Source organism: Galleria mellonella, unplaced genomic scaffold (genome assembly GCF_026898425.1).
Source record: "Galleria mellonella isolate WM207_F2 unplaced genomic scaffold, CSIRO_AGI_GalMel_v1 utg36, whole genome shotgun sequence".
In the NCBI taxonomy this organism is placed as follows: domain Eukaryota; kingdom Metazoa; phylum Arthropoda; class Insecta; order Lepidoptera; family Pyralidae; genus Galleria; species Galleria mellonella.
In genome coordinates, this window is record NW_026442086.1 from 8,841,670 (window position 1) to 8,855,178 (window position 13,509).

At 37.3% G+C, this 13,509-nt stretch overlaps 1 protein-coding gene across 1 annotated transcript; it reads right to left on the reverse strand.

Moving 5' to 3' along the window:
* Positions 1 to 8,071: 8,071 nt before the first annotated feature.
* LOC128201203 (uncharacterized) lies at positions 8,072 to 10,164 on the reverse strand. The gene is made up of 2 exons (XM_052897435.1): positions 9,785 to 10,164; positions 8,072 to 9,026 (listed from the first exon to the last, which is right to left on the reverse strand). Exons 1-2 carry the CDS (start codon positions 10,128 to 10,130, stop codon positions 8,095 to 8,097), a joined length of 1,278 nt encoding a protein of 425 aa, XP_052753395.1. The 5' UTR covers positions 10,131 to 10,164; the 3' UTR covers positions 8,072 to 8,094.
* Positions 10,165 to 13,509: the final 3,345 nt, after the last annotated feature.

A 13,509-nucleotide genomic window follows, 5' to 3' on the forward strand; every position in this document is an offset into this window, starting at 1 on the left:
TTAATACTAGATTTAAAGACAAACTTGCTGTCCCCAATTATCGTTTAGAAAAAGTTAATAGGTCTTTTATGGGAATAGGTATAAAAATTTACAATAAGATACCAAAGGATATGTTGGAATTACCCTTAAATAAATTCAAAACATCTGTTAAATCATATTTACTGAGCAAAGCCTGCATGGCAATAGTTGTTCATGCACTGAATTTTCATTTAATGTTAGACATAGACACCTATATAAATATACATTGTAAATAAACTGGCTTTAAAAAAAAAAGTAATTCAATTGAGTTTCTTGCCAGTTCTTCTCAATTGGATCTATATACCGAACTGGACGGTAGGGAAAATATAAAATTATAATGTAAAAATTTGACGTTCATAAGCGGCTAAAATGTCCTACATGAATAAATGATTTTTGAATTTGAATTTGAATTGAATAAGAAACACACTTAGTAATTAATTTTAATGTGAATGTGTAATGAAGAACTTTGGTTACTTTATATTAACTAAATGTCATACGGTTTTTGAGCTAAAAATTCCTCAAAAGAGCGTCAGTATTCGGTAGAAACGATTTCGAAATACAATCGCATTTACTCAGCCCTATATACCAAATAAATGTTAAAATTCAATTGCACCTTAAAATGTAAGCTGAGATGATCTCGCGAAATACTTGAACAAGATTTATAGGCTGTCGTGCTCGTAACTCTGCATGATTCGACCAACCTTCGATTTACTGAACCTACATATGGCATCTCGTGCGTTGATAAACTAGTCAATTAGTCATGCATGTTTCTCGTATTATTTGATACAAGACAAAACATTTGCAAAGTCAGCAATTTTTCTATTACTGTGAGATGGTTTGAGCGTCTTTTTAACCGGCTTTAAAAAGAAAGAAATTATCAATTAGGTTGTATTTTTTTTACAACACAGGGGGCAAACGAGCATGCGGCTCACCTGATGGTAAGTGACTATTTATTATTTATTATTTTATTTAACTCTTTATTGCACCATAAATAAAAATATACAATGACAAGTGAATAATTCAAATGAAATACAGTAACATAAATACAGATTTAAGTATACACATAAAGGTACAAAAGGCGGTCTTATCGCTAGGGCAATCTCTTACAGACAACCTTTAGTTAAGGGAGAACAGATAGAAAAGGGCAGGTGGCGCAAGAGTGAATCAACAATTTTCGTGCACAAAATACAAAAACATGTAATGCACAAAAATATCAAATACATATAATTTATTAAACTACTTACTATAACAATATATATACATACATACATACACATACACATACACATATATATATATACATACATATACACATATAACATACATACAAAATACATAAACATACACATATAAATACATACATAGCACACACAAGGAAATATGACAAATCTAGTCCAAAAATTACAAAGGAGTGGAAAAGAGTAACTACAGTGAAAGAAAATGTGATTTGACTTGTCCTTTAAACGAAGCCAAGGATTGCGCACTCTGTATAGACGGTGGCAGCGAGTTCCATAGGCGCACCGGAAAAGGATTTGGTGTAGTACACGGAGGTATGTGCTGGGGTTTTTAAACGGAGACTATTTGAGGTACGCGAAGCGTGACTCTGAACTTCACCGAGAAATATAAATCGCTCTTTAAGATAGTGAGGTGTAAGAGGATTGAATAGAATGGAATAAAGAAGAGATAATATATGCCAATCTCGGCGTCGACGTATTGGGAGCCACTTGAGCTGAGTGCGAAAATTAGAGATGTGGTCGTATTTACGAAGTCCAAATATAAATCTAATACACAGGTTTTGGAGACGCTCAAGTTTATTAAGTTGGTCTTCGGTGAGATCAATGTAGCAGGTATCAGCATAGTCAAGGACAGGAAGGACAAGGGAGTGAGCAAGCGCAACTCTAGTGGCCATAGGTAAAAAATTACGTAATCTTCTGAGTGAGCCCACAATCGCAAAGACCCTCCTACTAATCTCTGTTATTTGGGTGCTCCAGGATAGCGTTCTGTCAAGATATATTCCGAGATCCTTTACAAAATCTTTATAGTCCACAGATATCCCGTCGAACATTATATTAGGCAGATTTTCCCAGCAAATTCTTGAAATATAGTTGGGGCTCCCGATAATAATAGCCTGCGTTTTATTAGGGTTTACAGTTAATCCAAATGATTTACACCAGCTCGAAATGTGTGCCAGATCTTTGTTTATTGAATATATCGCAGAGTCTAAATCATGAAATGGAGCGTGTGAGTAAATTTGAAGATCATCTGCATAAAGGTGGTAGGAAGAGCGAAGTTGAATAGTGATGGTGTTAATAAATAACGAAAAAAGTAAAGGAGATAAGACGCCACCCTGAGGTACACCAGCTAGCATGCGACACCATGATGAAGAGCTATCTTCAGTACGAATGCGTTGCTGGCGCCCATTCAGGTAACTTTGAAACCACTCGATTACGGCTGGAGATATGTTGAGAGAACGCAATCTTCCTAATAATATATCAAAATCGACAGTATTAAAAGCATTACTTAGGTCTAACAATGTTAAAACCGTAAGCTGTGAGTTTTCCATACCATGACGGATATCGTCGGTGATTTTGACAAGAGCAGTAGTCGTACTATGACCGGCACGGAAACCTGATTGGAAGGGATTAAAAAGATCATTCTTGGATAGGAATTCATTTAGTTGTTGATGGACAAGTCGCTCGAGAGCTTTAGAAAGAAATGGAAGAATGGAAATTGGACGGAAGTCTGAAAAAGATGTTGGATTGGGTTGGATTGGTACCGCCGCCCATGGTCACCTACAACACCTACGGCATTGCAGGTGTGCTGCCGGCCTTTTAAAAAGGAATATGCTCTTTTCTTGAACGTTATGTTGTCGTATCGGTTCGGAAATACTGCTGCTGGAAGTTGATTCCAAAGAGTGGTTGTGCGTGGAAGAAAGTGCCTTGAAAAACGCACGGTGGAGGACCGCCACTCGTCCAGATGGTTGGGATGAAATTTTAGTTTATGGCGGGTTGTACGATGGTGAAAATCTGCAGCAGGTATCAATCCGAACAATTCTTCAGAGCACTCCCCATGATAATTTTTTTTTATGTGTTGTCTCATAACTCCAAGTTACCTCATAACTTTGAGTTTATCTTTAGCTGTACGGTTTTTACCCATGAGCGTTCTATAGTTTTCTTTCAGCTTCTCAAAGGTTGACTGCAAGAGATCTATTGTATAAGTCCGTCATCGTATATTTTTATTTATACAACTTACAATGGCAAACAAGCTGACGGTCCATCTGATGGAAAGTGGTAACCGTCGCCTATAGACATGAGCAGTACCATGGACATAACGGAATATACTGTTTCGTCCATGATATCCCCCATGCGTTGCCATTCCTGAGGACTCAGATGTTATTCCTCTGTACCCAGTAAATTCACGCCATATCCCATCCTTCAAACCGAAACACAGCCATGCAAACACAGTCTTTTAATGTATTCAATGTATATTATGTACAATAAACATTTTTATATTACATTACGTTACTCCGCCAGTTGTAAACCGATTTTGAAAAAGACTTCCAGATTGTTCCCATAATACTTCCAGCCAATCTAACGCAGTGAGATAGGAAATGATTAGAAGGATTACCTACCTATTTTTCTATTAAGTATTTCTGTTTTAACCTAGTGTTGTGCAATATATACTATGATGTAAATGTAAAACACAAGTACGTGCATTATAATGCATTCTAGTCCTGCGGGCGAGCGGCCGGTCACGGGCGAGCGCGACCGCGCGGCCTGAGTAGTCGCTGCAGGATGCACCGGCCGACCTTCACGACTCTTATTATTCCTATTCCATGATATAAACACTACTATGCTCAAGTCCACTGTAGGACTCGAGTCCTACTACAGTAACCAAGTCATAACTTGCAAAATAGGACGCTTTCAGAGAATTCCAGCGATTACAAAAAACAAATTTTCTTAAAGGCATTTAAGTGATGAATCTATATTAAGAAAGTGGAATAGTTTATTTCAAAAATTGTTTTTGCATTGGTAACTCCTTTATCAAGGAAGGAAGGCTGTTTATAATACGATTGGCCACCCTTTTCTTTTCCCTTTTTGTAGGTGTCGTATGAGTCGACTAAGAGAATTAAATGGTCGAGTGATATGCAGCAACGTTCCTATTAAAACATTATAAAAGCCTAACTGTGGTTGCCAACCTGCGTGCTAAGCGTGGAAAATTCTAGCAACCCCCCATCCCTTCAAATAGGGGGAGGACTATGTTCAGCAGTGGATAGTTTATGGCTAACTATGATACAATCACGAGCGAAGCCACAGGATACAGCTAGACTTTTGTACAATTTAACGCTACAGAACTACCTGATTGAAGGTGGTATCTGTTGCCTATAACAAGCACGACACTGAACGCTCAGATTATGCCTCATTAATTAACACACAGAGGCTGCTAATAGGGCTCCCGAAATTCTTCTAGGGTTAGAGGTAGCATTATCATCTTAACCTACAGAGTGAAGTATATACGCATTGCTGCTTCACAGCAGAAGTTGACAATATATAGACCTTTCCTCAGGCGTCACGCAATATTTATCTCTAAAAAGAATTTATTTTATTATTTCTTTATTCTGTTTTTTTTTTTTTTACAATAAAGATGGCAAACCAGCAAGTAACCCGTCTGATGGTATTAGTATTATATTATCAGAAGGAGACTGTATCAGTTTATTCCTGAGCCTTCAATTCTGTAAAAAAAAATAGACAAGATCTTTGAAGAATTTTATCATACTGAAGATTAGGCAGCATGGTCTCCGACCTTAGCCTGTTCCATAACGGAACAAACGTACCTACTAAAAAAAAAAGAAGAACCGTCAAGGCGGCAAATAATATAATCGCTAAAACTGTTTTAAACATTTAGTATTAAATGTGCATGATCAATGATAGATACATCTCCGTTACTCGCTATAAAAAAAATACATCAAACTGCCATTAGCACTTTCATTAGATTAATTATACGTAATGATGTATATTAAGCAGATATCAAGGAACTTTGCAACATGTTATAGCAAAAACAAGCTCAGCGAGTTAGGGAATGGATATTTGTCATTCTGAATATGGCGAAGTTTGTCGCGGCAGTATGTGCTGTGCACGTATGTGCTTTGTGCGAGTGACACCGATTGTAGTGACCATAACGGGCGAGCGACAGCTGGCCGCTTGCATCACTGGGGTGTGTCGTTTAAGGGTAATCTTATGTTATATTTTACAATCATAAACATCAACTTGTTGGTATGCGCCAGTAGGAAAAGGTATTCATTCCCGGCGATCAAACTTTGTAAGGGAGACTTTGTACAAAAGTCGATTGCTTAGGTACCTCTGTCCCATTCGTGTTTCAACCGTGAAGCAGTTGTGTTTGCATGGCTCTGTTTCGGTTTGAAGGGTGGGATATGGCGTGCATTTACTGGGTACAGAGGAATAACACCTGAGTCCTCAGGAATGGCAACGCATGGGGGGTATAATGGGCAAAACAGTGTACTCTGTTGTGTTCATGGTACTGCTCATGTCTATAGGCAACGATTACCACTTTCCATCAGGTGGGCCGTCAGCTTGTTTGCCATTTTAAGTTGTATAAAAAAATCTCCCATGAACGCTCAGGCTGTGGAATAAGCTCTCTGCCGAGGTTTTTCCTAGAGACTACAGTATGGGATTCTTCAAAAAGCGTGTATTAAGATTTCTTTAAAAATCGGTAAGACGCACGTGACACCGCTAGTGTTGCAGGCGTCCATAGGCTACAGTGACCGTTTACCATCAGACGGGCTGTATGCCTGTTTGCCACCGTTTACCTATCAGACAGTACCATGGCTGTTTCGCCCATGTACTCAGGTATTATTCCTCTGTACCCTGTAAATACACGCCATATTGCACCCTTCAAACCGAAACACAGCCATGCAAACAGAACTGCTTCACGGTTGAAACACGAATGGGACAGAGGTACCCAAGTAAACAATTTTTGTACAAAGTCTCCCTTTGGTAAAATTATTGGACATAAGAACACCCTTGGTCGGGTTTTGATTTATTTTTTAAATTTTCATTAGTCCTATTATAACAAATTATACTGACTTGATGACTAGAGAAAATACCAATGATTTTTAAATTTTATTATTACTCTTTAAATAATCACGGTTTCATAATAAAATATGTTTTAATAAAAATTAGTTCTTATAAAAGCAGACATCGAAAAACATGTTTATCTGTCTATTCATACTTACATTATTATAAACACGAACCAAGCCCGACTGACGAGTCATTAAACGGTTCGACTTCTCACAGTAATCAGTCATTATATTCTTAACTTTGTTTACTTATAAACTGACGTTTTGATTTATGTAGACAGATACGTTAGATGTCTGATAATAAATATATATTTAAATAATATATAAATTGCAAGATAACAAATGTAGCCATATTTATTTATGTTAATATTGATCGAAGCAGTTGTAACAAATCATGACACCTATTTTTTATATTTAAACTTAATGTTCCACAGGTCTTTTTTTTTTAATAAAATATAAATATGGGTGATAATGGAATTGTAACACCGCCCGCGCTAACGGTATATACACTGGCGGGGCACCAGGTGAGAATGAATGTAGGTTAGTTAGCCCATCGCGATGAATACACCTAGGATTGAGCATGATAGTTTCCAGGAGGCCCACGTGGAGGTCGATCTGATAGAGTATTGCTAGCAATGGAACTGGTAGCCCGCTTTACCAACGATCCCCTCCCCCTTCCACAGGTCTTACTAATATAATTGTAACAAGACGATGTCTCTGCATAGAAGATATTTAAGAAATATAAGCGGTTTTAATAAGACCAATATGGGGGGAGGGATTGTTAGCAACGCGGATTACCAGTCCCATTGCTAGCAATATGGCCTGTTAGCTTGACCTCCACGTGGTCCCCCTGGAAACCATCGTGCTGAATTCCAGGTGTATTCATCACGATGAGCTAACTGATCTGTCTTTTCTTCTCACCTATCACCCCTCACTGGTGCCCTGCCAGCATATACCGTTAGTACAGGCGGGGTTGCCATTGTGTTGTCATCCATAAAAAACAAATAAGATCAATAGGTGTGGAAACAATAATTTTTAGAAATTTTGTCTGTCTGTAACTTCGTTCCGGTATCACCCAAAAAAATACTGCACTAAATTGGATGCGCTTTTTATAGTTGTGTTCGTGAATGTCTAACTTACGTATATTTTATATAGATAAGTCATCTAGAATAGTTTCATTGGTTTTTCTACTTCTGGAATCCACAAGTACTCTCGCTCGCTACTCTGAGCGAAAACCTACTAATATTTTAATGTTTGTCAAACACAAGGCATGCTGTGGTTGCCTATAAATGTAAGAACAGTTAGATCTAATCTACCAGTGTATTGTATTGAAATGTTTAGCTGTATCTTGTGTTGGTAATCCTATAAATAAATAAATAAACTCAAAATACATATTTTCAGTTGTAGCATTATTTTCAGAGAGAGACTTTTATATTACCTCTGTCCCATTCGTGTTTCTTGAAGCAGTTGTGTTTGCATGGCTGTGTTTCGGTTTGTGGGATATGGCGTGTATTTAACAGAGGAATAACACCTGAGTCCTGATGCAACACTTCGATGTGTGTGTCTGTTATGTCCTTACTGCTCATGTGTATAGGCGACGGTTACCACTTTCCATCAGGTGGGCCGTCAGCTTGTTTGCCATTCTAAGTTGTATAAAAAAAAAAAAATAGTTTAATACGGTTATTTCTATAAAGAGTAATGCAACACTTCGATCACCTTAGTTGAAAGCCCTAAGATAATCTTTAGAAATTTAGCCACTGGAAAAGGACTAAGTCATAAAAAAATCTTTGAAGCTCATAACTATCTCAAAGACCATAAGAAAAATCGCCTCTCAAAACCCCGAGAGGTGGAGGTTAGTTTGCCTTTCTATTTTAACTTTAAAATACCTGCAAATGTTGACTACATGGTTTTTAACTAGCATCTCGGGGTCTTGGGACGCTGTTAAATACTTGTATGCATATTTTGTTCATATATTTACATCAGTTCAAGTTTAAGACATATCTTTCTACGAATTCTTCACACACATCCAGTTGTCTTGACATGTACTCGGCATTCTCATAGCAGTGCGCCAGCACGGGTTCCGTGCGATCGTCATTCAAGTATTTATCATATGTCTCCGGATCGTCGAAATTCCTTTGAGCTGTTCTCGGCTCCATCAACACGTAAGGGAAAACAGTAATCGCGAACACTAGTCCGAACATACGACTCTTTTCACACCAACACAAGAATTCCTTCTCATCGTATCCTAAATGTTCCAGTTTCTCTTTAGTATAATCCTCGAGTTGTTCCGAGAAAACTGAGTAGTAATGACGGAAGATTTCGTTCTCGTACTGCTTCCGGAAACATCTAGAGGTTGTGCAGTACAATAATAAGGTGAGATCGAAGGCTGGCGGTCCGTAGCGCAAGCACTGGAAGTCTATGAGCAATGCATTACACGGCACTCCTTTCTCGTATCGGAACATTATGTTGTTCGCCCACAAATCTTTATGATTCAGCACGTTCAAGGTGTTACTGTATTCTTTAAAGCTGTTACAACCTTCGATATATAGCTCCGTTAGTTTCGATTCAATATTTGGTATATTATTGTATTTATTAGAAAATATTTTCAGGAAGTTAGATGTTAATTTGGCAGCGCAGCGAATCCACGGCGAATCTTTGAACGTAGGCTCTTGTAGTATGTCCCGATATTGTTCCATGAAGGTCCAATGATGATTTTCATCGATGCTTCTCTTCGTCTGGTAGTTGGCTAAATCTGCGTGGTAGCGAGCAATGGTCGATGCAATAATCCGCACATGTGGCAAGTCAAACGTTTCGAGTGTTGGACGTGTCGAGTATCCCTGTTCGCTTAAATCTTGCATCACGAGAAGTAATTTCGTGTATATTAGTGCTTTTGCACACCAAGGGTTTGAATCTGAAAACATATGGTTTATTTAATAACCTATGTATTCGCCATATGGTCCCGGTATAGAATGGGCCACTCCTTTTCCCGTGAATGTGATAAGAGGCGACTAAGAGAGGGCGAGGGATGGGCAGCAGCGTCCCTTTTATATCATTTCTAAAAACCTAACTGCGGTTTGCCAAGTGCGGCAACTACTGGTAAAACTCCCCTTATGGGGAAGGCTTAAGCAGTGGACTTAAACAGAGTTAACGGCTGAAATAATAATAAAAGTATATATATGTATTTGGATCGGTTTACAGTTCACAAAACCCTGAAGACGAAAGAGTGGTCACATGTTGTATTCTTACCGATAAAGGATTGCATACCACAGTATTCAGACCGAAATATCAAGAGGAATAATACCTGAGTCCTCAGGAATGACGATGCATTGGGTGGTATCATAGGCGAAATAATATACTCTGTTATGTCCATGGTATTGGTCATGTGTATAGGCGACGGTTACCACTTTCCATCAGGTGGGCCATCATCTTGTTTGCCATTCTAAGTTGCATAAAAAAATCAAAAAGTATATGTAGTTTGTTTCATGATGAAGTATTTGAATCAGTGATATACCTACACAATTATGTAATAAAAAAAAGCTATCATTATCTGAAATATAGTTATACTTATAAGCCAGAAAATGGAGCAGAAGCCCACGTAGATATGAGCACAGAGTTTTGATAAGTGTACTAGTATAAAATTTTATATAAATCTGAATCTATCTCTCTCACCATTAGCGGCTTTCATCTCCTCAATTAACTGAAACATCATCTGTTCACGTTTGAAAAAATTATTGGCTTCAATGAACTCTGCTTTTGGCTTGTTTCCACACGGTACGCGTTTGATAAACAGCTGTATCTTCTCCGTTGATCCATTCACCATCACGTGCAACGTCGCCCTGAGGTGATCGCCGAGGAAGCCCGCCAGACCATCAGTGGCTGATCGTATCTCTGTATGTGAAATTTTCCAATTACTCTGGTCCGTCAGCGATTGCTCTATAACGCGATGCAATTGCTTCTCGTTCAAAACATCTTCCAACTTCAACAAGTTCTTAACTGTTACATTTTCGCCAACCATCTTGCATTGCTCCCTTCACCTTTTGCAAATGCATGTAGTAGCACATAATTCTCGTTATATACTCAACTTTATTTGTTCAAAAAGCGACATTGATTACAATGTGATGTAAGCCGTAATAAAAGGATATCTAATTACATTAGTGCCGGTGATACAAATATTTGTTAGTTTGAATGTATCTTCAGTAATTTATAGTGATATTGAATGTACTTTGTTCTAAATTTAGATTGTATACTGAAGGTAGCTAAGTGGAAGGTAAACTTGCTTATCATTATTAGGCGCTACCAGTATTTATTCTTGTAGTACTGTTTATAACTGATCATAGACGTTACGTTTTAAGAGTTTTTTTTTTTATTTTAGGCGACTTGGGCCCATTTTTGTTAGTAAGTGTATTTAAAAACTATGTTAATACTTAATCACTAATAATGATCTTGTCCTTTTGGCAAGCATTCTCACGAGAGAACTATTTATTTACAAACATGTTCAGGATACTGTTACCCCTCTCGCGTGTTCTATATAAGAACGAAGCTGTCTTACGCCAAACTACGTCAAAACGCCAATACGAGCTTCGGATGGATGATAATGCAATGGTAACCCCATCTACGCTAACAGTATACGCTGGCGGGGCACTAGTGAAGGTTGACAGGTGAAAATGATAGTTAGCCCATCGTGATGAATACACCTGGAATTTAGCACGACGGTTTTTTAGGGGGGATTTTTTTTTATGGATGAAAATGGAATGGTAACCCCGCCTGCGCTAACGGGATACGCTGGCGGAGCACTAGTGAAGGGTGATCGATGAGAATGAAAACAGGCCAGTTAGCCCATCATGATGAATTCATCAGGAATTAATCATGGTAGTTTCCAGGGGGAACCGCAAGGAGGTCGACCTGGTTGGGTATATTGCTAGCAATGGGATTCTTAGTCTCCATTAGTAACAATCCCTTTCCCCCCATAATTATACATTTAACTGAGTCTGTTTTTATCAGTATTCTATATATTTACACACAAAATGTATGTTGACGTATTATTTAATAAATAAAATGATTGTTTACGCACGTTAGCGCAGGCGGGGTTACCATACCATTACACCCATAAAAAAATAATGATAATTAGCTGACAAAAAGTTGGGCCGTTTTTGAGGCTCTATACTCTATCTATATAATCTAAGGTTAAAACGTATAAGTCTTTCGGTGTGATGGTAGCTCTACCTGTCTGTGTTTCTGAGAGCAGCTATTGCTTGTATGCCTGTGTTTCAGTTTAAAATATAAACGTAGTATTATAAGGTGCTACGTATTAAAGAGTAAAACTAGATGGCAATGAGATTACCAGGTACAGGGACATAACCTCTCAATCTAAAGTAATACTAACGCTTATCCCTTTCAGACCCAAGATTTTTTTTCATTCATATTAAATATATTTTCGTGTTTTGGAACCAAGCCACCTTGCCGGCACGAGACTACTGCACCACCTAACCGTTAAACTGATTTCTTATTGGCTGGTTTAGAATCTCACTATCAAATTATTTCAGCTTCGTGCGCAAAAATGAATTGCGCGCGGTTTTAGAATTTTTTAAAGTTACAACTCACACCCGTATCGTTCAGGTCTGAAAGGGATAAGAACACCAAGGGTATCACACAGTATTCTATGACGTGTATTCCATGGGGTGGCCTATCAACTTCTGTGCCATTTCAAATTACATAAAAAGAAACATCCATATAACAGAGTGTCAGTTTCAAAATGTTCGTGACTCATAACGTAGGTACCTGTTGTTTTTTACTTTTTCAACCGACTTCAAAAAAATAGAATGTTCTCAAGTCGGTTGCATTTTTATTTAAGTTTGTTATAACTCCGTTAGTTAGAAATCGATTTGATTTTTTTTTCTTAACTAAAAGGGTATGTATACTTATAGATTGGTCCCATAGAAACTTCATCCAAATCGGTTTAGTATTGTGAAATGAAAATAACTGATACAACTACAGTTGACGCCGATTTTATTTTTGTGGAACGTAATCTCAATTTATCAAATTAGGTATTTTTATTGTTTAGAAAAACGATTTGTTTGAGTTATCATATAAATATCATGATTATAATGTTTGGATAACCACAGTTTGTACAGGGCGTGTGACGTTGTATTAACAAATAATAAAAAATACAATAAAAAATAATATGCCATGTCCCGGCATAGAATGGACCACATCTTCCTTTTGGATGTCGTAAGAGGCGACTAAGGGAGGGCGAGGGATGGGTAACAGCGTCCCTCTTACAACATTTCTTAAAGTCTAACCCATCGTGATGAATTGGAATTCAGGAAATTCTCCTGGAATTCAGCACGATAGTTTCCAGGGAGGACCACGTGGAGGTCGACGTGGTTGGACATATTGTTTAATAATGGGACTGGTAGACCGCATTATTAATAATCCCCTTCCCCTATGAGATGGAATTATTTTGGAATAATTTGTGGGTAGTCAGAGAAAATATGTTTAGTTCATATCTAGAACGTTAGAAATTAATAAAAGGGAAGGCTTATGTCCAGCAGTGGACAGTTATCGACTGAAACAATAATAATAATAAAATAATACAATAATTTAGTATAATAGAACTTTACTATCTTATAAATCGCAATATTTCATAATACTAAAGCCTAAACATAAAGGCGTTATATTAAAATATACTAAATTGATATAACAAAATTTTTATACTTAATAAAAGATATAATTAACAGGAGTTTAGCATTCTACATAATAATATACTCTAATATAAAGCTTACATGCGTGTTATTAAAGGAAGACATTACATTGCAATGTATAATGGAGTTCGCGGCACATAACTTCTGTTTACCATTAAACAATTGATAGTTCAATTGTCTATATCCAGCAGTAGACAATATATCACTAAAATAAAAAAAAAAAAACTTGACAGTTCACTTGTCTATGGTCAGCAGTAGAGGATACATCATTTCAAATAATAAAAAAAAAAAACTTTGAACTACGACCGCAAACTATAATTTATATAACATTAATCTTATAATATATAAGGCACTTACTGGCAAGAGTTAATATATTAAAATAGAATCAGACGTTTTGTACTGCGGCCGTCTGATAACTAAACAAGCGGCACGGTACGATGGTATTTCCGATGTTAACCTGCGCGCGAATCATACATTTGACGTGACAGCTGCGTTAAAATAACTCTTAAAACATAATTTTTATGTTTTAATTATCATTACATAGTGTAAAACAAAATCGCTGTCCCTGTCTGTCCGTCCCTATGTGTGCTTATAAATTTAAAATTACACAACAAATTTTGATGCGGTCTTTCTAATAGATAGACCGATTCAAGAGGAAGGTTTATATGTATAATACATGCATAATATTGTAGA